Raw genomic sequence first — 22,736 nt, forward strand, 5'->3', positions numbered from 1 at the left:
CAGTTATGTGTGTCTGTGGGCATCGGTGTTTGGGAGGTGGGCTGAAGAATCACTAAGTGTTATTTCCATTTAAAATGAAAGTCAGCGTCATTTCTTGCGTGCATTTTATCAGGAAATATTTTAATTGACCTACTTAATTTGTTTTGGGATTTTTATTTATTTGTAAAACAGCCAGAAGAGAGAAGAGCCTCAGCATATTTAAGGAATATATTTGAAAACGCCAAAAAGTAGGTATCGTTTTGTATATTTACTCTTTCTTACTTTGTTGAAATGTGGTGAAGGGTTTAGATGTGTCATTTAAATAGCTGATCTGGTATCTGATCAGATATCTTGCTCCGAAGATGGGTGTCTAGCTGAAGATCATTTATGACAGTCCTTGTAGTTGCTGCAGGATGATCTGAAATATCTAGGCTTTTAGAGCTCAGGAATTTATTGTAAATGTGACCAAATGTAGATTTCTTTAATTTCATTAGCTACCTTTGAAAGACCAAAGGGTTGTTTAAGCTTTTTAATGTCCTTACAAAACCCTTTAGAGTAATGGTTGTGAAATAAACTGATTTTTGTTTCAAACCCCAGGGTGCTTTCTCATCTGGATGCTTGGGACTCTGGTAAGTAAAACTTTTGTAGGCCTTAGCTCTAGTGTTTGTTAGGATATTTCCATCTAGCTGTTGTCAGCTAAAGTAAATAGTGTGTGTTGCCAGAGTTTGAGCCATTAGTATGAGCAGCTGTTAAATAAACACTACTATAAAGCTTTCCTCTAAGGTTGTATACTGTCTAGAAAACCTTGCTAGTTAGGTTCTTCTTTCATAGTGAATCTAGCTTAATATAAGCAGTAAGCCCTTGTTTGCCTAAGAATTTCTTCTCCAGAATTTTTCTGCGAGTATCAGTGATACGATGTTCTGTTGTATCTTGCCCACTTAAAGCTGCCTTCACAAATATGGAATTTGTGTATGGTAGGAAAATGTGGCTGGTGAAAGTCACAGTGTGAAGAATGGAGGCATGTAATGGACTTGCCTAGGCCAGGAACACCTGAGATTATAAGTGATATTCAGTTCCTCTGTCACAAATGAGGAAAACTAAATTTAGTGGCAAATTATGTTACTGATCTAAGTGTTGATCACATATTTTATTGCAAAGAATTTTCACTGTGTTCATTGCCAGCCCGTAGCACTTGTCATTTGTGCTGCTGCTGATTATTGCAGTGAATAATGAATATTATAGTGCAGTGTAGTGCATCTTGCCTGTAGATCATCCTTCAGGTCCTTTAAAAATAAAGCAATGGAAGTCTTTTAAGGTGAAATAAATGTCTTTCAGGGTGAACAGAGATAATTAGAAAGGGCTTTATAAAAAGTTAGCTGTTCTCTAAAATACTGACTTGATTTTATGTTATGTGGTGAAATAGGAGTTTGTTTCTCTTCCTTTGCTTTCAGTACAGGAAGAGCTGATGAGGAAATCTAGAGTATTAAATTTCAGTAGTTATTATATCTCCTTCTGTGTAGTTGGAGGGTTGTGTTCCTTAGTGGTCTGCAAAAGGAGAATCTCAACAGACTTAAAAGATGGGCCCGGGTAAACCTAAGGAGATTCAACACAGCGAAATGCAAGGTTTTGCACTTGGGCTGGAGGAATCCCAGGCATCCATACAGACTGGAAGGAGCATCCTTGAGAGCAGCCCTGCGGAGAAGGACCTGGGGGTCCTGATGGATGAAAAGCTTAACATGAGCCGGCAGTGTGCTCTTGCAGCTCGGAAAGCAAGTGGAATCCTGGGCTCCATCAGAAGAGGGGTGGCCAGCAGGGACAGGGAGGTGATTGTCTCCCTCTACTCTGCTCTTGTGAGGCCCCATCTGGAGTACTGTGTCCAGGTCTGGAGCCCTCAGTACAAGAAAGACAGGGAGCTGTTAGAGTCCAGAAGAGGGCCACAAAGATGGTCAGAGGGCTGGAGCACCTTCCCTACAAAAACAGGCTGAGGGAGTTGGGCTTGTTCAGCCTAGAGAAAAGAAGGCTGCAGGGTGACCTCACTGCAGTCTTTCAGTACTTAAAGAGAGCCTATAAACAGGAGGAGAATCAACTCTTTGAAAGGGTTGATAACTGCAGGACAAGGGGAAATGGTTTTAAGTTGAGGGAGGGAAGATTTAGGTTGGATGTCAGGGGGAAGTTCTTTACAGAGAGAGTGGTGAGGTGCTGGAACAGGCTGCCCAGAGAGGTTATGGATGCCCCGTCCCTGGAGGTGTTCAAGGCCAGACTGGATGGGGCCCTGGGCAGCCTGGTCTGGTATTAAATGTGAAGATTGGTGGCCCTGCATGTGGCAGGGGGGTTGGAGATTCATGATCCTTGTGCTCCCTTCCAACCTGAGCCATTCTGTGATTCTGATTCTGTGAAATCTGAGTAACTAAAGCAACTGTGGGAGAGAACCAGGCAAGTGGGAGGTGATTCTGTGGTGTTTCTACTTTCTGTTTATCCCTTTCCTTAGAAAACCCGTGCAGCTCTTTTGCCTTTTATTAGTAAATGACAAGGTCTAAACAATATATGCATTTGCACTGTGTGGCTGGGAGATTCTCTTTGTATTCCTTCTATACAAAATCACCACAGTATAATACATCTCCCATAAATATCAAAGGAAAGAGTAATGACAATGAAGTGTAAAACAGTTTGACAGCTTGTGTTCCTGCATGCTCATTGTTAAGTGCAAGGATGGCAAATAAGGGGTTATGTTCCATTGCTTGGTTTTCTCTTATGAAGTCCTTGATTCTGTCACTGTGTTAGTTCTGTATGTGAGTAGATATGTTAACAGAAGGTGGAGATTTGTGTTTCTCGGCGTCATGCCCTTGAATGACTGTTGCTCTGTTTATTTCAGAGGAAAGACTGGTACCTCTCTTTCAGGAGGAAGATTATCAGCAGCAATTACTAATGGGATTGGTATGTGCTTTTGTCACAGTGTGCACTAGGGGACGCACAACCTCAAAAAGTGTAAAGAGTAAGATAATCAGTTCCAGTGCTGAGTGGAAGCTCACTCAGAGCAGCAAGGGGACAAAAGCAGTGTTTCCTAAGTTTTGGAGTTCTTCATCGTGATATCACAATATGATCTTAATAGGTCCTGGTATCATTAGGCATAAGGGAATAACAGGAATGGAAAGTTGATCTGTCCAAGTGGTTTTCTCCACTACAACTTTTTTTTTAAACTGTTTTTCAGTACCCCTGAATTTCATCTTAATCTGTCAATTATTTTGGGACTACTTCACATCATTCTAACTTTCTCCACCTCTACTTCCCTCAAAAATGGACAGACCTTGCTTCTCGACACCTTTTTACTGTCTCCCTTTCCTTCTGCCTCACTATAGGACTGCTATGGCTATTCTGAGGTCACTCCTCTTTTGATGTTCTTTTTTTTCCCCCCCTGCTGATCTTCACTAAGCATCTACTATCTTTATGCTTCTGGTACTAAATCCTTTCTTAAATCGCCACCTATCCTCCCTCTGTTTAAATATGCATCTTTTCTTATCTTTTGCTGTCAGATCTAAATACAGCTCCTCAGCTTGCATTGGAAAGTCTTCACATATGAAGAGTGTATCAACACTATTCTGTCAGTCCAAATCTAAGGCAAGTTCTCATTCTTTGCAGTCTTGCTATCTTTTTTTCCCAAGTTTTGCCTCTCATCTTCTGAAATTTCTCTACATCTCTTACCTTAAGTAAATTCAGTGAGATCCAAAAAAGCAGATCATCGCTGTCCTTTGTGCTTTCCTGCCAACTGTATTGTTTTCTTGACATGTGGAGATTAATCTACTTGAAAATTCCTGAAGTCTGAGATTTTATTTACCTCAGTTTTTCTCTGAGCTTTGGGGGGGGGGGGGGGGCGGGAAAGCACTTTGTTGTAATTCTCAGCAAAGAACTGCATAATGAACAGGCTATGTGAGGTCAGAGTATTTCAGAAAGGACAGGGTAGGTAGTGGTATGGACTGTATGGCAGCAAGTAGCTGATTTTAAACACTTTGCAATGAATATTTAACCTGAAGTTGTCATTATTCACTCATGTTCTAAGTCATGTTCCATCACTGCTAGCACAAATTGTACTTGTGCTGGCTTTCTCTATTGTAAAATCCCTCAGATTTATTCATATGTAATAAATACAAGTCAATGTTGGTGTAGCACCCATTTTCCTGAATTTACACCAAGTAACCGTATTGAATATTTAGATCTGTTATTGACTTTGAAACCCCAAATTCTCACACAATCTTGCCAGTCCAAGCTGGAATTTTGTCACAGGAAGAAGATTGTGCAGGTTGCTGTTGGTAAGGCCCTGCAAATGGTGGCACTTTGGCATCTTTTTGAAGAGACCACAAGGACACTGAATTGTTGGCTTCTTTTCCTAGATGTTTGCTCAGCTAAAGGATCATCTTATGAGACATCTGCAGTATGTAGGAATAAAGAAGATTGACCAAATAGTGCTGGATTATGTTTCAAACCTGGTTAGTTTTATTTTGCTGTTATTGGTGTGAGCAAACATATTGCTGGGTGGGGAAGTGTGGTGTTGGATATGTGCTGTGTGTGTTTTGTATGTTTTAGTGGGAGAGGGTTGTTTCTAAAGATGTTAAACCATAATTTTTTTTGTTTTGCTCAGTAATGTGTATGTTGATAAGGTAAATAATACTTAAAACTAAAAAAGAGTTGTTCTGGACTCTCGGGATACGAAAGAAAATTTCCTTTACAGATTGTAGAAATACAGTTTGCTCCTGGAAGTGAAAATCTGAATTCATCCTGAAAGTTGGAAGAATGGTCTTTGGATTCTTTTCAGTTCTTATGCAGTACATTGATGCATACTTTAAGAAATTAAAATGTGATCAAGGGAAATAGAAATTAGGAAAAAAGTTTCATTTTGATATGAAATGAGAGTTAATTATTGCTGTTTCTGCCTATTGGCTTCATTGGGCTTTTAGTGTAACAGATCCATTTTGCTTGAATCCATACGAATTATGTTGAAAACTTTCTTTCCAGATTCTCTGTTTTTCATTATGTTAAGAGAAACTTAAGAAAAAAAGCTGTAAAAACTGTCGTGCATAGAAATTATCGTACCTGTTTTTATCTGTCTCAGCATCAAATCCCTTAAGTACACAATGCAGAATCCGTAAGAGTTCATCTGGCAGCAGGGAAATCATGTTCTTTGTTTTCTTGCTAGTCCTGTCACCAGATTCAGAATTTGATCCATGCAGCTCAGGAAACTTTCAGGGTGCTGTGGTGCCTGCATCTTTTGTGAAGTCCTTTGCAGATCAGTTCTGTTGTGAATGTTCTCTGAACCGCAGCGAGTTCTGCTGGGGTTACTGCCTTTTTTTTATTCGGGCCTTGCTCTAGAGCTTTCCAATCACCAGAGCATATTTTCCCTGTCTTTATAGGAAAAAAGAAAAACCTAGTGACTGATGAAAACAGGAACAGGGCAGCTTGAACAAAAGCTTCATGGCTGATAGCGGTGCTGAAAGAAGCAGAACTGAAATGCTCATTCTCCTTTCATTTGGTTTTCAGTTATCATTTGTTTGTTATTTATCTAAAGTAAAATAAAATAAAAAGCACAAAACCTACTGAAATACTTTAACAACCTTGATCTGCTAGACAAAATTATTGTAGACTGAATCTTACAGTCAAAACAAATCTCAGCCCTTCACACCCCCACCATCATTGAAATCTTAGGATTAATATTTTTTCTTTTCTTTGAAATTTCTCTTATGGTAAGAATTCTTTCATTTCCATTACAGACTTCTTATTCTTAGAAAAACTGCTATAAACAAAGATCATATGTCTCTCAAAATTACTTCAGGCCTTTGGTGGGTACATGTTGCTGGGTGCTCTTTTGACATCTTTAAAAATCATTTAATTGTTAGGCTTGGGTTTCCTCGCACCCAAGGGTGAAACTATATCCTACCTTTTGGGAAGTTCTTTTGGGAAATGGATTATTTTGATTCTTTCTAGTTTTCTATAACCTCAGCAGGGTGTAGCTGAGCCAAGGACGCAGGAAGAGATGTGAAAAAAGATTTACTCATCTGTTTGCTTTTTCAAAGGAAGCATAGTGATCAGACAGCCTACTGACATGGAAAAAATGGATCAGGATAAACTCTGTAAGTCTTTGCAGTGGGTGCACCTCTTTAGTAGATAAGCAGCCACAGACATCAGATGTGTTCTCAACTGCAGACAAATAATAGGAAGACATTTGTATTTGACTGTTCTCTGAAGAACATCTGCTTCATATTCCCTTCCCAGGAAAGGGGATCTAGAAAACAGCAAGACCTTATTTTTCTCCCTTTTCTCCTTTGCTCCTGATCCTTCTCTTTTAGTCACCATGTCTTTTCTGTAGAAACAGAGTTGAGAGAAAAAAGAGTTGAGGATTTGTTTTTTCCAAATGACTTCAGTGAAACTTCCCTTCACTCAGCACCTTTACCTGAAAATGTAAATGTTCAAGATAGCAAGGTACTTTGCAAATGTCAGCTGAGGGCCTGCTGTGTGCCCAGTCTCATTGTTGATCATGGTTTCTCTTGCTAGTTTTGAGTAGTCAAAGGGAAATGGCTTCTGATACTTGCCTCTTGTTGTACCTCCTTACTGAATGAGAAATGGTTTTGCCATGAAGGCTTTGGTTTAGCTTCATTTTGTTCCTCGAGAGACCTGCTGCTGGCTCTCAACAGGAGATTGCCTGCATTCCTTATTTAAAAGAGATGTTTCCTTTCTTGTATGTACCTGTGGGTAGTATGCTGAAAACTGTTCAGGATATGCCTTCTTGTGAGCTGTGCTCTTGGTGAGGTTGTCATGTCACAAGTTCTTAGTGCTTAAGATTAAAGTAATAAATGTAATAAGTAGGTTGGCTATGATTTTAAAAGATGCTTTCTTTCTGTACGCTGCAAAAGCTACATGATTGGCTGTGTCCTAAAGCAAACAGTGAAAATAATTTTGTTATACAAATAATGAATGAGTCTGGTGTTTAAGAAGCTTTTCCTCCACCTCAGATATTTATCTTCAGATCCATTTGAAAATATAGCAGAGGCCTTCGCTGCACTCTGTGCTGGCTGGAGAGGGAAGTCATAGGTGTGGTTCTGATGATCCTTCTCTGAAAAGTGGAAATCACTTATTTCCTGGAAAATGAGTGGAGAGAACCTGCTGTTCTCCAGGGATATTAAATGGAAGCTTTCCATGGCGTCCAGAAACCAAGTATGGAAAGTATCAGGTGTTTGTTCTAAGACAGCCACCTCAGTACCTGCTGTGCAAGGCTCGATGAAGTCCTGAAGGGTGGAGGGAAAAGGTGCTGAGTTTTCTGGCCAGTGCTGCAGAGGAGAGCACTTGAGAGTGGTAGTGAAGAGCAGTGTTCCTACTCTGATACTGACTTCTCTTGTGTGTCTGTGCACCATCTTGGTCAGAGCCTGTGACGAGTTAGAGACAAGTTAGAAGGAAAACAAAACAAAGCAAAACAAACAAACAAACAAAAATTCTCTAGAAAGGGAAAAAAGAATGGGAAAAGGCATTCCTGGATTCTGGCCATCTTGAAGGGAGAAGGTTTGTTACTTCTTGTGACACCTGTCTGCAAAACAAGGATCAGCCTTGTTTCCTGAGAGCTTCCTGGGGTTGATTTATTGCAGTTTGAGGCCCAGAGATAAAAGGCGTAGAGGAAGTGTCTCAGCTGTGTGGAAATGAGATGTGGAAGTCATTACATATGACAGCCATAAGGACTGGCTGGAGGGAGTTATTTCAACTCTTTCATGCGTGGTTTCTCTCTTTCAGCTGCTGAATGCTAGAAAATCCAAGTTTGTAGCTTTTGCATGCTGACATTGCTCTGGAAGCCAGCCTGGGAGCACAAGGATCAACAGTGTGGGCCAAGAGATTGTTTTAATTCACTATAGACAAGAAGGGAACTCAGTAGAGCCAGATAAGCATTTGCTTGTCTCATGTTTCCTCCTTGCCTGGGCTAGATCTGTGATTCACCCTGTAGACTTTTTTTCAGCAGACTGAATATTCTACCACCTTCAGCAGCATCCAATGCTGACTGAGCCACAGGCACCTTTCCTTGCCAATTGCTCAGTCAGTTGGATGTGTGGTTTTCAGTTCCATGGCAAATTGGTCCTTAAGAATTTGATACAAGAGCGTGAGATCGGTTGATTCCTGAGAAGCAGAATGTGTGAGAATGTGCTGTATGTCTTGCATAATGCTTGGATGAACTGAGAGCACTTACTGTAAACTTCAGGAATGGAGCAATCCAGCTACAGTTCAAATGTAGCAGTTTATCATTGTAAGCCCCATAGAAAAATAAAAATATAAATGCTGAAGTTTTAGTGGGAGTAGTCCTATGATAAGTTCACAATCTAAACTAGTAGTGAAATAAATGAAAGCTGGGGACCTGCTATATACAGGCTTCTAGAAATGTTTGATCTTTTTTTTGTTCTAGCTGAATCTGATACATCGAATAATGAAAGAAGTTTGGAAGCTGTATCAGCTTCATTCCTGCATCTTCTGCTTGTAAGCAAGTCTTTTTTTTTTTTTTTAACTTTTTAAAATGTGCTCATAATAATTTTGGCCTTGAACAGTCAGTGCTGTGAATGTCACTATGGCTGTAATTTAGTCTTGCTAATGGTCCTGCTGGCCCTATTGAAGCCAATGTGGATATTAATCATACAGGCAGTTTTATGACTAGAGTTCAAAGCTGCTGGGTTCACAATGCTCTCCAGCTGGATAGTGGCTGTTGAACAGCTATGAAAACCAGGTCACTCACAGCAGCACCCAGAATATTTCACCTGTTGATACCGGGTATTGCTAGAGCCTTGCAGGTATGCAGTAGTAGGGGATGGAGGAGAGGGCATCACAGAGACTTTGTGTGTGAACATTTAGAAGAACATCTAGTGCTGCAGGGTGACAGATGCTGAAGAAAGAAAGATAGCGTTCCATAGTGATTAAATGCAAATGCACATTTACTGCACATATTGTTTGACCACAGTACTCTGGTATGTGGGCACTTCAATTCCTAATATGCTCCTGTTATGTTAAATAGTGATGAGAGAGGAAGTGAAGCAGAGTTCAGGGTGTTTCACATCATGAGTCGAATTCTGGAAGCTGCAAATGGCATGTGTATGCCTTTACCTCCTGGTAAGTGCTATGTTTTACTGTTGTATTGCATATCAATTCCTCCCAGGAGAATACAAGTTGTAGCATGTATGTCAGGTTAGCTCTGGCAGTATTTAAATCTCTTCAAGACATTTGTGGAGGGAAAGGTCCTCCATAAATGTGTGCAAGTGAAGTGAAGCGTATCTGAATATTTGATACAAATAGAGACAACAAATCAGAGGTTTAGTTAGCTGTTTTCAGTTTCCAGTGGAGAATGTGGGTACAGCCATAGCTCACAACTAAGATTTAGATGACTTTCCCTTAGATTTTATAAGACAGCTAGATTCAAATGTCAAGGGCAAGAGGGGAAAATCCTGTCCTGGAGCAAAACCAGAGTGTTTTTTCTCATGCTGTTGCTCTGCAAATGTTTTTCAGTTTTATCCTGAACGAATTGCCCCTGGCCTTTCTGAAGGAGATGATCTGTAATTGCTTACAGTCTTTTCAAAGCACTCGGTTATTTTTGTTAGGACAAGGCTTTTTAACATTGAGTGCTTAGGTTTTCTGTGGCTGAATTTGCCAATACAGACAGGGAATGTACAGCCAAGCTGTAGATTTGGACTGGATTCTAATCCTTTTAAGAATGCTCTTACAGAAACATTGAGCTTGCTGTCCTGCTGTTAAGCTGTCGGACCAAGGCCTGGCCTGCCTGTAACTACAGAATGACAGAAACAGAAGAGTGTTCTGAATTTTATTAGAAAAAAATAGCTTTTGCTTTCTCTTTAAATCTCTTTCTAGGTAGTGTTTTTGGATTTGGCTTCAATCTGGTTTTGGTATGAGGCCGTGCCTCGAACTTACACTGTGTGAGGGGCAAATGCTGCTATGTGATGGTGTCTTGTGGTTCAAGACCATCTGGCTGATGCTCAGTGAGAAACTGAAGTCTTAACATGGTCTGTGGGAATGTGTGGGTAGCAGCCATATACTGCGTGTGGCGAGGCCTCAGCTTTGATAAATTGGGAAGAAAGAGGGAGGCAAATTAATGACACAACTCGAATGTAAGCCAACAATAAGCTTGGAGAAGTTTAATGATTGTTTTCGGGTCCTTAGCTTTCCTCTTTCTGATAGGGTTGTGCTTGACAAGACTTAAACTCATTTCCTTACTAACTTGAAATGCTTAGAAGTTGAGGATAGCGTTGGCTTTAGCTACAGTAATGCTAGTCAATGCTACAAACTTTGAAAGACATTTCCTTTTCCCAAACAAACTTGTCTTTCCTTCGTAGGTTTTCATACTCTACATTTGGGGCTTGGTGTTCGATGTCTTCCCCTTCATACTCTCCTGCACTATATTGATAATGGGGTTCTACGTTTGACAGAAACCTGTGTCAGGAAACTGCTGAAAGGTACTGTGAACATACTTGTTATGTTTCATTTGCTTAACAGACAACTTGTTGGGTGTGATGTCCTTTCAGCCATTCAGATACAGCCACCATATATCCTGATCAGGAGACTCAGCTTCTTCTTTATGAGTGCTGTTACAGTGAGGAGTGTAACTGTCTGTGTTGCTTGGCTGAAAGGAGAAAATTAAGAGTCATACTCTATGATTGACCCTTACTGTAGTAAACAAAGAAATATTGGAGGATTTCTGTGGTCATTTATAACTAGAAGCCCTATATTAGGAAGTTAAATAGCAAAATAAGCAAACAAAGGATAACCTGACTTAGCATCCCAGTGTTTTTAGTAAATTTAGTAAATTGCAAGTTTAGTGTACTCTAAACATGAATCTATTCTAAATGTATCAATATGTTAACTAAAGGCAGGGGTTAAAACCAGTTGTGTATCATCAGGAGCAGCTGTTTGTGACTTTCCCCTCAGCAGGAGGTAAGCAGTGTGTTTCCACAAAGGAGGCTTAGAAGCAAACTAGCATACAATAGGAATAATTGGGGCATGAAGCACTGGAACAAAATGGGGAGTGGTACAAAGTAGCAGTTGTAGGTGCAGTTAGAATCACAATGGACACAATGTTTATATTAATCTATGCCTGATTTTGATAAATATAATTTGAATTATTGTACAAATCATTACTTAAAATAGTGAAGCTGTATGCAGATGTCCAGAAGAATATTCGTATAAACTGTAAAAGTAACACTCCTACTAACCCTTATGTGAAATAAAAATTTTTGTCACAGAAATAGTATTTTTTTGTATGTCTTCAGCAGAATTTGGAAGTTATGTGTTTGCTACTAAAGAGTTTGAGGTTTTTTTCACCTTTCTCTTGCAGATCTGGATGACAATGAGAAGAATGAAAAGCTGAAATTCAGTATTGTGACAAGGCTTCCTGAGGTGACTTTGGTTGTTATTCTTGGAATTTGGAAGTGGGTATGAAATTCCTCCCTGTGCATAGGATCCAGTCAACAGAAGACTTAGCTGTGACTCACAGAGGACACAGAAACAGACTGCACCTCCCGAGTTTCTCCATCTGCTGTTCATAACCTGTAGGGTACCTTGGTAACTTAAATTTTAGGTTTGTCCATAGTTTTCAGTGTGTCCACTATCTTGCAGCAATCAAACAGACAAGACTGATGGTGTTCTGAGTACTCACACATAAAATAGTAATAAGGGTTTAGAGAGAATTTCTAAATATTTTTGTTTGTATTTTTAGTATCCACAAATGTCTTTCTCATTTGTAACCTTCTTGTGGATTGTTTGTTCATTTTATCAAATGCTTTCAAAAGCTGGTACAGTAGAAAGTGTAAATTCTGATCAAATCAGAGATCCGTGGTGATTGAATTACAAAATCTTGGCCTCACCCCTTGGTAAGGTGTTTGGGCACATGCTCTTGATGCTCCTTTGAAAATTACAACAATGGGAGATTGCTTCTTTCTTTTCCTTTTTCAATACTACAGAGGAAGCACAACATCTGTGAGTGAGTGAAAGAAAATCAGGGATCCCCCTTCGGGAGTGCCTTGCTGTAGAACAGGCTTTTCTGGCCATAAATTGCTTATTGTTGTTCATTATGGACTGTTATGTGTAGTTCAAATGGCCAGAAGTGCTGCTAAAGTTTTCCTCTAACAAGGGCTTCTTTATTTGGCAGTAGTTTTGAGAAGGGGTAGGGAAGGAGAGCTTTACAAAGTGTTCTTTGTCCTCTGTATCTTGTTTTGGGCAGGGGTTGGTGAGTTGAGGTCATTGTGGGGACTCTGAGCTGTCAGCCCCAGGCCTGGTGGGTGGGGAACACCATTCCAAGTGCTCTGACTTGTGCTTCAGGGGAAATGCACTGCTAGTTACACACAGTCGGCTCAGTGCCTTATTGTGTCTATTTACAGCTTTGGGAAAAAATGCAGAGAATAGTTTGTTTGCTTAAAAGGACACTTTGGGGTGACTTGGACTATTTTGAGTTCAGGTTACATTCACTAGATGACTTCAGAAGCAAGTATTTCAGCAACGCTGAAAACCCTTCAGCGTTTCTTACATGAACTCTTTCAATAGTCTGTATTTCATTACAATTGGAAGTGAGAGGAAAAAGAATTTAGACTGGGAGAATAGCAGGAAAAGCTAATTTCACAATGTGTTCATGTTTGCTTTCTTACTGATTACGATTGGAAGCTTTGGGACAATTCGGTTTGGATTTCTTGCCTTCAGGAATGTGAATCAATTTTGCCATTTCCCAGACAGTGCCCTAAGTAATGGGATATAAATTCTGTTCCCAGTATCTTTCCTTGTTGGCATTCTGTTTTTGTAAGCTTTCTGCCACTGAGCCTGTTCTGATCACAACACTGATAAGTTGGGCATTATTGCTCTTCTCTGTGAGAAGAATGATTCTGAACCACAGTCGCAGTAAAAAATAGTCATTTTATGCCCCAGTTGATATTTCAGTACACATACAAAGTGGGACAGATTTAATACTGATTGATTGATTGAAACTTAGTGAGTAGCTCAGTGGGCGCTGAGTAGCAAGGATTTGATCATTCCCCATGTTCTGGGGGTTTATGATAATCTCTTAGTACTGGCAAAGTAGTCTGTGTTAAAGCATAGATTTCATTTTTTTTTTCTTCCCTCCTATTTTTTCCCACTGTATTTCCACTGTTCTGTTTTGTTACTGATCTTTTGGGGATTTTACTTACTAGGCTCTTGGTCTAAAGGCCCGTCAGTTCTGGGATCATCCAACAAATGCTAATTTCCTTGCACGGAAGTATGTGAAACTTTTGCTTGAAAAGCTGGGGACCAGGCAGGTAAGACACTGTTAAGATTCCTGACCTTGCTGTCTGCCATAACGCACTGAAGGTAACACTGAAACTTGGTAGCGTGCAAACTAATCTGAACTGTTCTCATTTACAGTGTAGCAAGCCTGTCCCTGAGAGATACCCAGTCCCTGTAGAATTTTTGCCTCTTAACTACCTGACTAATGTGCTGGCAGAGATAGAGAATCAAGGTAACTTTAATTCTGTACTTTGGAAGATTGGTAATTGCTACCCTTTAATGCTCACACTGCTATAAAACTCTAGTGATGTCTGAACATGTAGGTTTAGTTGTTGACAGGAATCAGAGTGCTTCCTGACTGCGTATCTTCTCATTCAGAATCCTCTGTGTTGAATGCAGTTGTCAAACTGGCATACAGAGTGGTGATAGCTGTTATTCGGTGTTTAAATGGGGAGAAGGGTTTGTACATTACTGTTGCAGCATGGTAGCTAAAGCACTGCCTTTTGTCCAGTAAGTAGAGGTAGATCAAATCAGATCTTCCACTTCAGAGAAGAATGCTCCAATGGGGGGTGCGTTTCTAAGCTGTTCCTTTTTGTGAAATGAAATTCACGTTAGTCACAGTACTTGCTTCATGCAGTGAAACAGATGCATCCAAAGATTTTGAATTCCACTGAAAAAGCAAAATGCCCTAAGGAAGCATTACACTGCTTAGTGCAGTTGGCTATACTTTTACTAATAAATGAAGTAAAGGTGTGATAGGGACCTGAGTGTTAATACAATATTGTCATGTATGGATATCAGCCTATTTGGAGGAGGAAGAAGTTAAACCATACTGATGCATATAAGAACATACTAACACAAACAGCTGCTATGCTTAAATCTTATTTCACTTTCCAAGGTAAAATTAGTACGGAAATTCCTAGCAAACTCCAGAGATAGTCTAGCTTTCTTCCACATGGGGCATAATTTACTGATATCCCACTAACAGGAAAGCGTATGCCATGGGTGAGCATCAGACAACTGCACTGAACGCTGTAGGTATTTTATTTAGATGAAAACACAGTTCCATCTAATGCCTTGCCTTTTGGTATTGTGGGTCAGGATGTTTAGTAAACTGCAGGACTTACTGTACAACAACACTTAGATTTGCAAATACTGATTTTCTAATGGTGTTTTTCTAGGTGTGCTTTCGTATGAAAAACAAGATCATATTGATGTCAGGTTTGTGGAGGAAGCAGCGCTGAAACACACGATGATGCTCTTGGGCCTCAGATATTCCTGAAATGGCTTTCTTCAACTGCATGTAAATACTCAAAATCACTCAAACTGCGTGTGGTACTGAAAATCATTCACATACAAGTGTGCAGCCAACTGTGATTTTTTTTTTTAAACTTAAATGTCGTGTTTGCTAATTAATCTGCAGTTTGGAGTAGGCCACCATTACTGACATCAGCTACTCAAAGTAGCAATCGTCCAGTGCACTAAGGCTGAAATTACTGACCTCTAGGTAAATTGCAGAGAAATGCATCTGATGCAGACCTGGGTTTCCAACACATCTGGGGTTTCAGGTCTGAAGTGGTCAAATCAGTGGAACTAGTGGGTACCAAAACATGCTGTGAAAAGGTATTCTCTCAACAGTTTTAATGAGACAGACAGTGCTGGAAAGGGTAGTCCAGCTGTACAGTAACAAAAAATTGGCCACTATTTACTCACTTAGACTAATAAAGGCATTTCTTGATGTGATGATGTAAAATAGGTAAGAATAACAAATGAGGCATCAGTCTTTGTATATAATCATCAATAATGATACTCATTCCTTGTGGTGGTCATGTATTGTCTTACGGTACTTCTGCCTTTGGAGTGGGATTCTAATATATTGAGCTATGTAATTAGCACAAAATGTAGTCTCCTTAAATTATATGGGAGAGGGATTTTATGTATGTTTTTTTTTTTTTTTTTTAAGATGCTTATAATATATTGAATGCAATGCAGGACAAGAAGAAAATTCTTTGGAAATGTATCTTCACAGCAGCATGGAATGAGTTTTACTGAATTTTTTCCTTCTAACTTTTAGTATTATGGTTCAAAACTCAGCTTCAGGAAGAACTGCTGGAGGTTGTTTTCTCCTCATTTTCAACTATTATTTATGAATAATTGAAGTGGGTTTAGTTTTTGGTGTGCACTTTTTCCTATTTTGAACAGTGACATAAATTTTTGTCAGTTGAATAATTTTTTTCAGTCTTGGACTGTGGAAAGCTGTGGTGGTGTATTTGTGTAATATGTGGAGACTTCATTCGTGTGCTATTGGTAACCAGAGAAGATCTTCTACCTTATTCTTTTTAATGAAATGTGCTGTAAAATAGATGCAATAAAACTTGACCTGAAAAAACAAAAGCGTGGTATGATAATTACTCATTTTAAAATACTGCAGTGCATTTGGCATACCAGGCTCCACGTAGTCAGAAGGAAGGAACTTGTATCACTGAATATTTAGCTGTGCTTCTGGCATTAAGTACTACTTTGTTTACCGTGTGGAAGTTGGCTATACTCTAATGGGCATTTCATGTAGTCTGAATGCTATTGACCTGTGATACTCAGCAACTGGTAAGGGCTTCTCTTCCTCCTTGTGTTGTCTTCTCAGATTTCGATTGGCTTTATAATTGGTTTTCTGAAATGTCTCATATTTGAACCGGGTTCGCTTGGCTTGAAAGGAGCCAAAGCGCCATAGGGCCGTGGCACTGGCAGGCTGTATGCATCATCTGGGACATAAGCAGTTGGCCGTGGTTCAGCTGTTGTGAGGACATGGCCGGGCACTGCAGCTTGTTCCTCTTCTGCAGCCTGCTGTAAAAGAAATGCATTGTGAGCACATCATGCCTACTTGTTTTAAGGCTGCAGTCAGTATTCTTCTGAGCCAAAGTAGAAGATGCCCAGTGAGCAAATAAATGAGTCTAAACAAGAAAACGCAGATGGGTATTTAAGTGTTCATTGAAAGGAAAGCATGATTTATTGACCACGTAGGTATGAGTTTGTCCTTTTAAATACTGTGTAGTTTGGGCCATATTTGCTGTTGTTGAGAAAGAAAATTAGATGAACTTGCAGTAACTGCAATAAGTGTGCACAGACCATCTCAGGAACAAGATAATAGTTAAGATGCTTCAAAGCTCAGTTTGCATTTATGCTGACAGCAGTTGTTCTTGAATACTATCACTGTACTGAAAGGAAACTGGGTCATAACATGAAAAGAGTGAGTGACAGAGGTTTCTTATTCTAAACCAGGTTACCTGCAACAGTTCTTCATGCCTTCAGGCTCTTTATATATAGGTACTATGTGTTTCTCTCCCAGCTTTGTGTTCATTTCAGATTTCTTTGGAGAAGGGATCATATAGCAAAGCCAGTTCCTACCTGCAGGTGTTCTCTCAATTATTGAATCTCAGTTGTATTTGGTTATCTTATCAGTTAACTCAAAACACTGTCACATAAAGCAAGATCTACTTTTGATTATTGAAGTAATTTGAGCGTAACATATCCTCTGCTTAAGGCTTTATGACCTGCTCTATCCGAGCAGTGTGCCATACTGCAGTTTGTAATTCCAGAAATCCACAGTGTGCTGGTTTTGTAGTGGCCTCTGTCTGTCCCAGCATCTCCACCAGCTCCTGGAGCCCATGGTTGTCAGTGAGCAGCTGTGCATTGAGTTAGTGCTGCTCTTTCAGAAGGACAAGCTAGAGCAGGAAAAAAGGAGGAGCCAAAGCATAACACAGAGCAAAAACTTACTCTAGCTCTGGCCTCTGCTGCTTCTTTGTGCATCTTCTCATCGCGTAAAACCTTCAACCATTCAATCTCTGTCTCTTTAGGAGGAGGGAGGCCTTGATCTATCCTTGATGAAACAATCATCAAAAACTCTTCTCTGTCTCTCATTTCCTGCTGGAGTTTAATGGCAAGTGCTTGCTTCATGGATAACTCTGCCACAAGAGCCATCATCTTCCGGGTCCTGTCTTTTATCTTCTTCTGTAGTTCATTTATCTGGAATCAGAAACCTGAATTATTCTTAGCAGGGGGATGGACAGAAAGGGAACAGAGTGGGAATCTGTGATTCTGACTGCAGAGACGTTGAAAATGCAAAAAAAGCATAAAAGAGCTGAAATGCTGTTTTTAAAGTAACATAGGGGATTGGTAGAGCCAGAGCATGAAACTTCTGGCACACTGCCATTTGTACAGTAATTTGTTGGCCAATGGCTGTAATTTCACAAAGGCAAATGGCAGCCATGTTATTTCTTTCTGCAGAAAATGAAAGGTTTCCTCTAGAGATTTTAAGCCTGAGTGCCAGAGATAATAACAAAGAAAAGAACATCAGCCCTGGCCTTGTTGTACGTTAATTACATCACTGTTGTTTGTTTGTTTTTTCTCTCTCACTGGGTTTGGAGCTATTTGGAGCTTTTTCATCAAGGAGGTGGGAAGATTTCTTTTTTTTTTTTTTTTTTTTTTTTTTGGCTTCTACTGTGTTATACACTTCCTAAGCAATCTCAAGTAATTTACTTAAGGATCAGGCCTCCTGTCCTTCCATTTTTTGCAGTTTTTGTTTAATATCTGGATTAGCTTGCTTTATGAAAGTATATGCCAACTGCATAGCTTCCCTTCCTGCTTTGTATCTCGTGTCTGGAAGCACTTGATCTGAGAAATAACTTAGTGCACATTTTGCTGAAAGATCAATTGATGCTGCAATTTTCTTTCAAAAAGAGAGTCCATTCAGTCCATTCCTAATGCTCTTGCTGTGCCTTTATTACTGTTATTACTAAATGTCTGTCATTTCTTCAGACTAACGTACAACCTGCCTGTCACTAATTCCACCTGCTAGTTCAGTAATTTGCAAGCAAGTCATCTCGCCTGCTGCCCAGATAGAATTTTGTTTCCTAGGGGCCAGTGAGCAGAGTGCCCTCCTTACCCTTGTTGCTAACAGCAGCGTGCCCTGCTTCCCATTCTCTGCTGTGGCACGGATCTTGTCTGTGAGCCGGGCAATGTGTTCGTAGATCATGTCTGTCTCCAGCAGCTTCTCCTCCTTCTGTACCAGCTCCACCTCCAGCTGCAGTGGGAGGAACATGCACAGCACAGGTAAATGCTGGGGGAAAGTGAAACGGAAGGTGTTCCTGTGGCTGCTTGGAGACACCTTCGGAATGAATGTACTTAAGCAGCAATATTTTTCACCAGCAGTTTTCCCAAATTACATCAGCATTACTACTGCTTTGCCATGATTTTAGTGAAAACCATGATTTTTTTTACTAGTGATTTGTTTTGTTTTGTTTTTAAATTTCTGGTTGAGTTACAGGCACTAAAAGTTTCAGCTCTTGCTTGCAGTAATCTTCCCCTGACACCTTGCTGTTAAAAGTGAGCTCCAAATACAAAGAAAGTACTGTGCAACTGAAAGGACTTTAAAGCATAAGGAGAGGTTGAATGGGAACATTAAATCTATGTTATGCATTCACAAAATCCAGTTTTCAAAAGTTGGTGAGGTTGGTACAGGTGGGTTATGACCCTGTGCCCACTCAGCCCTGTTGGGATCCCTCCCCTGCCAAGGGACACGAGGAAGTTAAGCAAAAGGTTGGAGCAATGCAAGGGGCCCCAGGAAGTGTTCATGTTGAATCACTGCAGTCAGCCCTTCAGTAGGAGGATGTGGGTGAGAACTGCACTGTGCTTGCAGGTACCTGAATACCTGCAGAGCAGAGGGGATAGTGCATTGGGATTGTCAGACCCACCTGAAGCACAGAGTAGAGCAGGTGTGTTTGTTTTTTTTTTTCCCCCTGTAAGTAAGATAGACAATAACTAAATACATCATGGCTGCTCCTTCTGTCCCTTTCCCTTTCTGACTTTGTGCAATACAGGAGGTGCCCTGAAATTGGCTTTTGTATTGGACTTAATGTTTTCCTATGCAGCTCCAGGGGGAAAGCACCACAGGGGTGCAGCTGGCCTGGGAGCCTTTGGGTACCAATCTCTTCTGGGTCTCTGTTTGGAGTGGGGACAAAGCAGAAAAGCCAATCACTGTGGAGAATGCTGGTTTAACCCTATGTCATGTGTACAGGTGTTATGTTGAGAGGATGGTGGGCCTGCCTTTGGTTCACATGCATTAATGGTTTATTATTTTACACACCCTTTGCTTTTTATAAAAGAACTCAACCTGCAGTGTTAGGGGCTGTGCAGTGAGACCTGGCGCTACCTGTTCAATCTTCTTCTGCAGTTCAGGTGGAGACGGGTCCTTCCCTCCCAGGTCTCGCTTTCTGCTCTCATTCATGGGGTCAACAAAGATTTCCTCCATCTCTTTAATCCTGTCCTTGCACTGGGAATACTGGCAAACAAAAACATGCGAGGGTTACTTTTCTGACTAGAAGCAAAAAGCCCTGTTATTGCAGTGAGGGAAGGTCTTGGTGTGCCTGGTGTGCTGTGCCTCAGCAATCAGAGTGCTCAGGTGCACAGCTCATGGCCATGCTGCACTGCCTGAGCTCAGAAGCAGGACTGCAGCCTTGTTGGGAGTGCCTGAGGTGCTCTGGCAGCACAGGCCTGTGTCAGTCTGTGCTGGTCCAACACTGAGAACATTTCCCTACACTGTCAGAAATGGCATTGTCTTGTCCTATTGGTAGTGAATGTGAGAGCTTGTGCCACAGAAGGGTTCTTTCAGGCGAGTGGTTTTAAAAGAAAAGAGGGGACATTTAGTTTAGATGCTGGGAAGAAATTATTTACTCAGAGGGTGGTGAGGCGCTGCCCAGAGAAGTGCTGGGTGCCCCATCCCTGGAGGTGCTGGGTTGCATGGGGCCCAGTGCAGCCTGAGCTGGTGGGGCAGCCAGCCTGTGGCAGGGGTTGGGGCTGGCGGGCTTTGAGGTCCTTTCCAACCCAAACCATTCTGTGTTTCTATGAAGGTCTTCTTTCTAAGACATAAATACAATTTCCTCTCAATGATTCCTTGAGCTCTTGTTCTCTTGACTATTTGTGCAACAGAGCAACCTGTGTATCAGTACAGCAGTCATGTCAACCAGGGTTTTTCTCTGAACCACCAGGTATGCCTTGACTGGAAGATATTTTTTACCTTCTGAAAGTTAGGGAAAAAGCAGCAGTCCTGGGGGTAGATGGTCAGCATTGGCCATGCAGCCAGGATGGGAAGCTGGGGCTGGTCACATCCCTTGGGCCAACACAAGGGTGTGGATGAGGGCCACCCTCCATCACTGCTGTCAGTGAGTGGCAGGGCCTATCTGTGCTGCAGATGGCTGCAGCTCTGGGCAGAGGAGAGGGGAACCCTCATGGAGGAGAGTGAGTCCTGAGGACCAGGCTGGATGGGGTTCAGCTGCCCGGCCTAGTGCAGTGTCTGCATCCGCAAGGGTGGTTGTGAGGTGAGCCCAGGCAAGTCACTGCTGGCAATGAAACGCTGAATGTGTTTTGTACCCAGGCTGGATGTGGCTGTGGGCAGCCTGCTCTGGTGGTTGGCAACCCTGCACATAGCAGGAGGGTTGAAACTAGATGATCCTTATGGTCCTTTTCAACCCAGGCCATTCTATGATTCCCAGAATACACAGATGGAACTCCATGTCCTCTCAGTTGCTTGCTGAAGGAGTGACTGGGAACATTTCCTCATGTCTGGACTCACGGGGCAGGCCACAATGGCTGTGTGCCTGATGTGCACCTGGCTGTCTGTCAGCACACCGTCACGCCCTCTGCATTTGTTGGAACACAAGCATGGTGACTTCCCTGTTAGTGCTAACCTGCAGCTAGGGGTGGTGACAGTGTCGAGGAAATGATGCTCACAGCTCTGGGAAGGGTCACCACAAATACAAAGTGATTGTTTTGCCATTGCTATAGGGACAGGGTTTATTCACTGGAAGAGAACAATTCATGTTCAACTGCAAATGGGAAAACTGACAGTTATTTGCAGGTGATAATGAAGTGTCAGCATTGTACTTGCTCTAAGCAGCTCTTTTTTGGGAAAAAGGTTCATGCAAATCTTTCCTTTACACTTTGTCTAAGAACAGACAGAGTAAAAGCCCTCAATATCTGTGCTGAGCAGCTTCCTTGTCAAATCGTGGTTTGATATAAAATGCACGCCCTTCTGCATGCAACTCATTTCAGGCGTACTTAAAGGTTTATTTTAATTTTAAACAGCTGAAAATGGAACCTAGCAGTATCTGAGAACTACAAGAGGAAGAATGCAAGAACAGGGTGAGCACAAACAACAGGATGCAGTGCTGGTGCCAGAGATCTGGAGCCAAAGGGCTCCAGCAGCAGCACAGCTGCAGGCACGTTGCTGGAGATGGTGGTACCTCTGTGGGATTAGCACAGCTCCCTGTGTTATACAGGTTTGAGTTGTTACTTCAGAGAAGGACTGATGCAGAACAAACACTGTCTGAACCAAGAAAAAAAAAATCCAGGTTTCCTGATAAATGCTTGGCTTACTTTTACAGATGATGGGAATTAAATAGAAGCTAAACCAAAAATATGGAAAGCAAAGCACATTTGGAAATAACTGTGACATCATGTGTGTGCTTAAACAATGTAAGGATAGGTAAGTCTTAAAACCAGAAAAGACCTTTCTTGGAGTGTGTTTGATACAGGGCATGGGAAAAGGCCCTACAAGAATGGCTTTGCTGTGCTTGACTGTAGATAGCAAGAACTGCTGAAGAATGAAAAGATGAGAAGGGACACGGAGCAGATAGAGGGCTGCTCAGAGAGGGCAGGGCTCGTGTTGATTCTATAAACTTCAGGGGATGTAGGGGGGGTATCTCTTGCACTAGAAAAGAGAAAATATCACATCTGGTTTTTAAAGTGGGGGGAAATGGAGCTGCTGAGTATAGATGTTATTAATATTTATGGATGTAATATATAGAGATATAATTAATAAATCACTTTCTGAATAATAAATATGGAAAAAAATCATGAAGCTTTCTTTGTAAATAGCTGGAAAATAAAAGACTATGAATAATAGCTAACGTAGCTGTGCCAAACAGTTCGATCTCCTATTATTTAACCTGAGCATGGATGAGAAATGGTAGGTATCATACAGTTTGATCTTTACAGAAGTTCAGTATTGTTTCATATGATCTCATCATAAACAAGATAAGGAAACAGGTTCTGGATGAAAATGTAAGGTAAGGACTACATCAGGAAATGTACTCACAAAGCAAATGTGAATCAGTACATCATGCTGTTGCAAGAAGGACTACCAACATACCAGGACGTGTAAGCAGAAATGCCACCTGCCTGAATGAATCCTTTTGCTCTCAGCCACTGCCATTAGGTGCTGCACTTGAAGGCAGAAAGAAAGGAAAGTAGAAAAGAAGGATTGAAGCAGTGCTAGCTCTAAGGGCTGATGCAAAGGAGTGGGGCTGTGCAGCCCAACAAAAGCATGGGAGACGAATGTGGCTGACTTTATTCCAGGAACGTGAAACGTTGCCTCAGGGAGGAAGAGAATGATCTGTTTGTTGTGTCCCTGGTGGATGGAAAAGAAATCTAAA

The 22,736-nt window shown here is 41.2% G+C and overlaps 2 protein-coding genes across 4 annotated transcripts in view; one reads left to right on the forward strand and one right to left on the reverse strand.

Moving 5' to 3' along the window:
- The window catches only part of LOC125695372 (gamma-secretase activating protein), a 45,793-nt gene extending 30,585 nt beyond the window's left edge, over positions 1-15,208 (forward strand). For all 3 annotated transcript variants that reach the window (XM_048949703.1, XM_048949722.1, XM_048949712.1), the window contains 11 exons: positions 172-227; positions 577-608; positions 2,852-2,913; positions 4,365-4,460; positions 8,408-8,478; positions 9,008-9,102; positions 10,338-10,457; positions 11,336-11,397; positions 13,179-13,283; positions 13,390-13,483; positions 14,433-15,208. In XM_048949703.1, the coding sequence (XP_048805660.1) occupies positions 172-227; positions 577-608; positions 2,852-2,913; positions 4,365-4,460; positions 8,408-8,478; positions 9,008-9,102; positions 10,338-10,457; positions 11,336-11,397; positions 13,179-13,283; positions 13,390-13,483; positions 14,433-14,533 (894 nt within the window). In that variant the 3' untranslated portion in view covers positions 14,534-15,208. The remainder of the gene's footprint in view (positions 1-171; positions 228-576; positions 609-2,851; positions 2,914-4,364; positions 4,461-8,407; positions 8,479-9,007; positions 9,103-10,337; positions 10,458-11,335; positions 11,398-13,178; positions 13,284-13,389; positions 13,484-14,432) is intronic.
- The window catches only part of CCDC146 (coiled-coil domain containing 146), a 71,385-nt gene continuing 63,524 nt past the window's right edge, over positions 14,876-22,736 (reverse strand). Inside the window, exons 17-20 of the mRNA XM_048933152.1 lie at positions 19,457-19,585; positions 18,191-18,328; positions 17,023-17,271; positions 14,876-16,092 (exon numbers count right to left, since the gene is read on the reverse strand). Of these exons, the coding sequence (XP_048789109.1) occupies positions 15,889-16,092; positions 17,023-17,271; positions 18,191-18,328; positions 19,457-19,585 (720 nt within the window). The 3' untranslated portion in view covers positions 14,876-15,888. The remainder of the gene's footprint in view (positions 16,093-17,022; positions 17,272-18,190; positions 18,329-19,456; positions 19,586-22,736) is intronic.

Source organism: Lagopus muta, chromosome 1 (assembly GCF_023343835.1).
Source record: "Lagopus muta isolate bLagMut1 chromosome 1, bLagMut1 primary, whole genome shotgun sequence".
NCBI lineage: Eukaryota > Metazoa > Chordata > Aves > Galliformes > Phasianidae > Lagopus > Lagopus muta.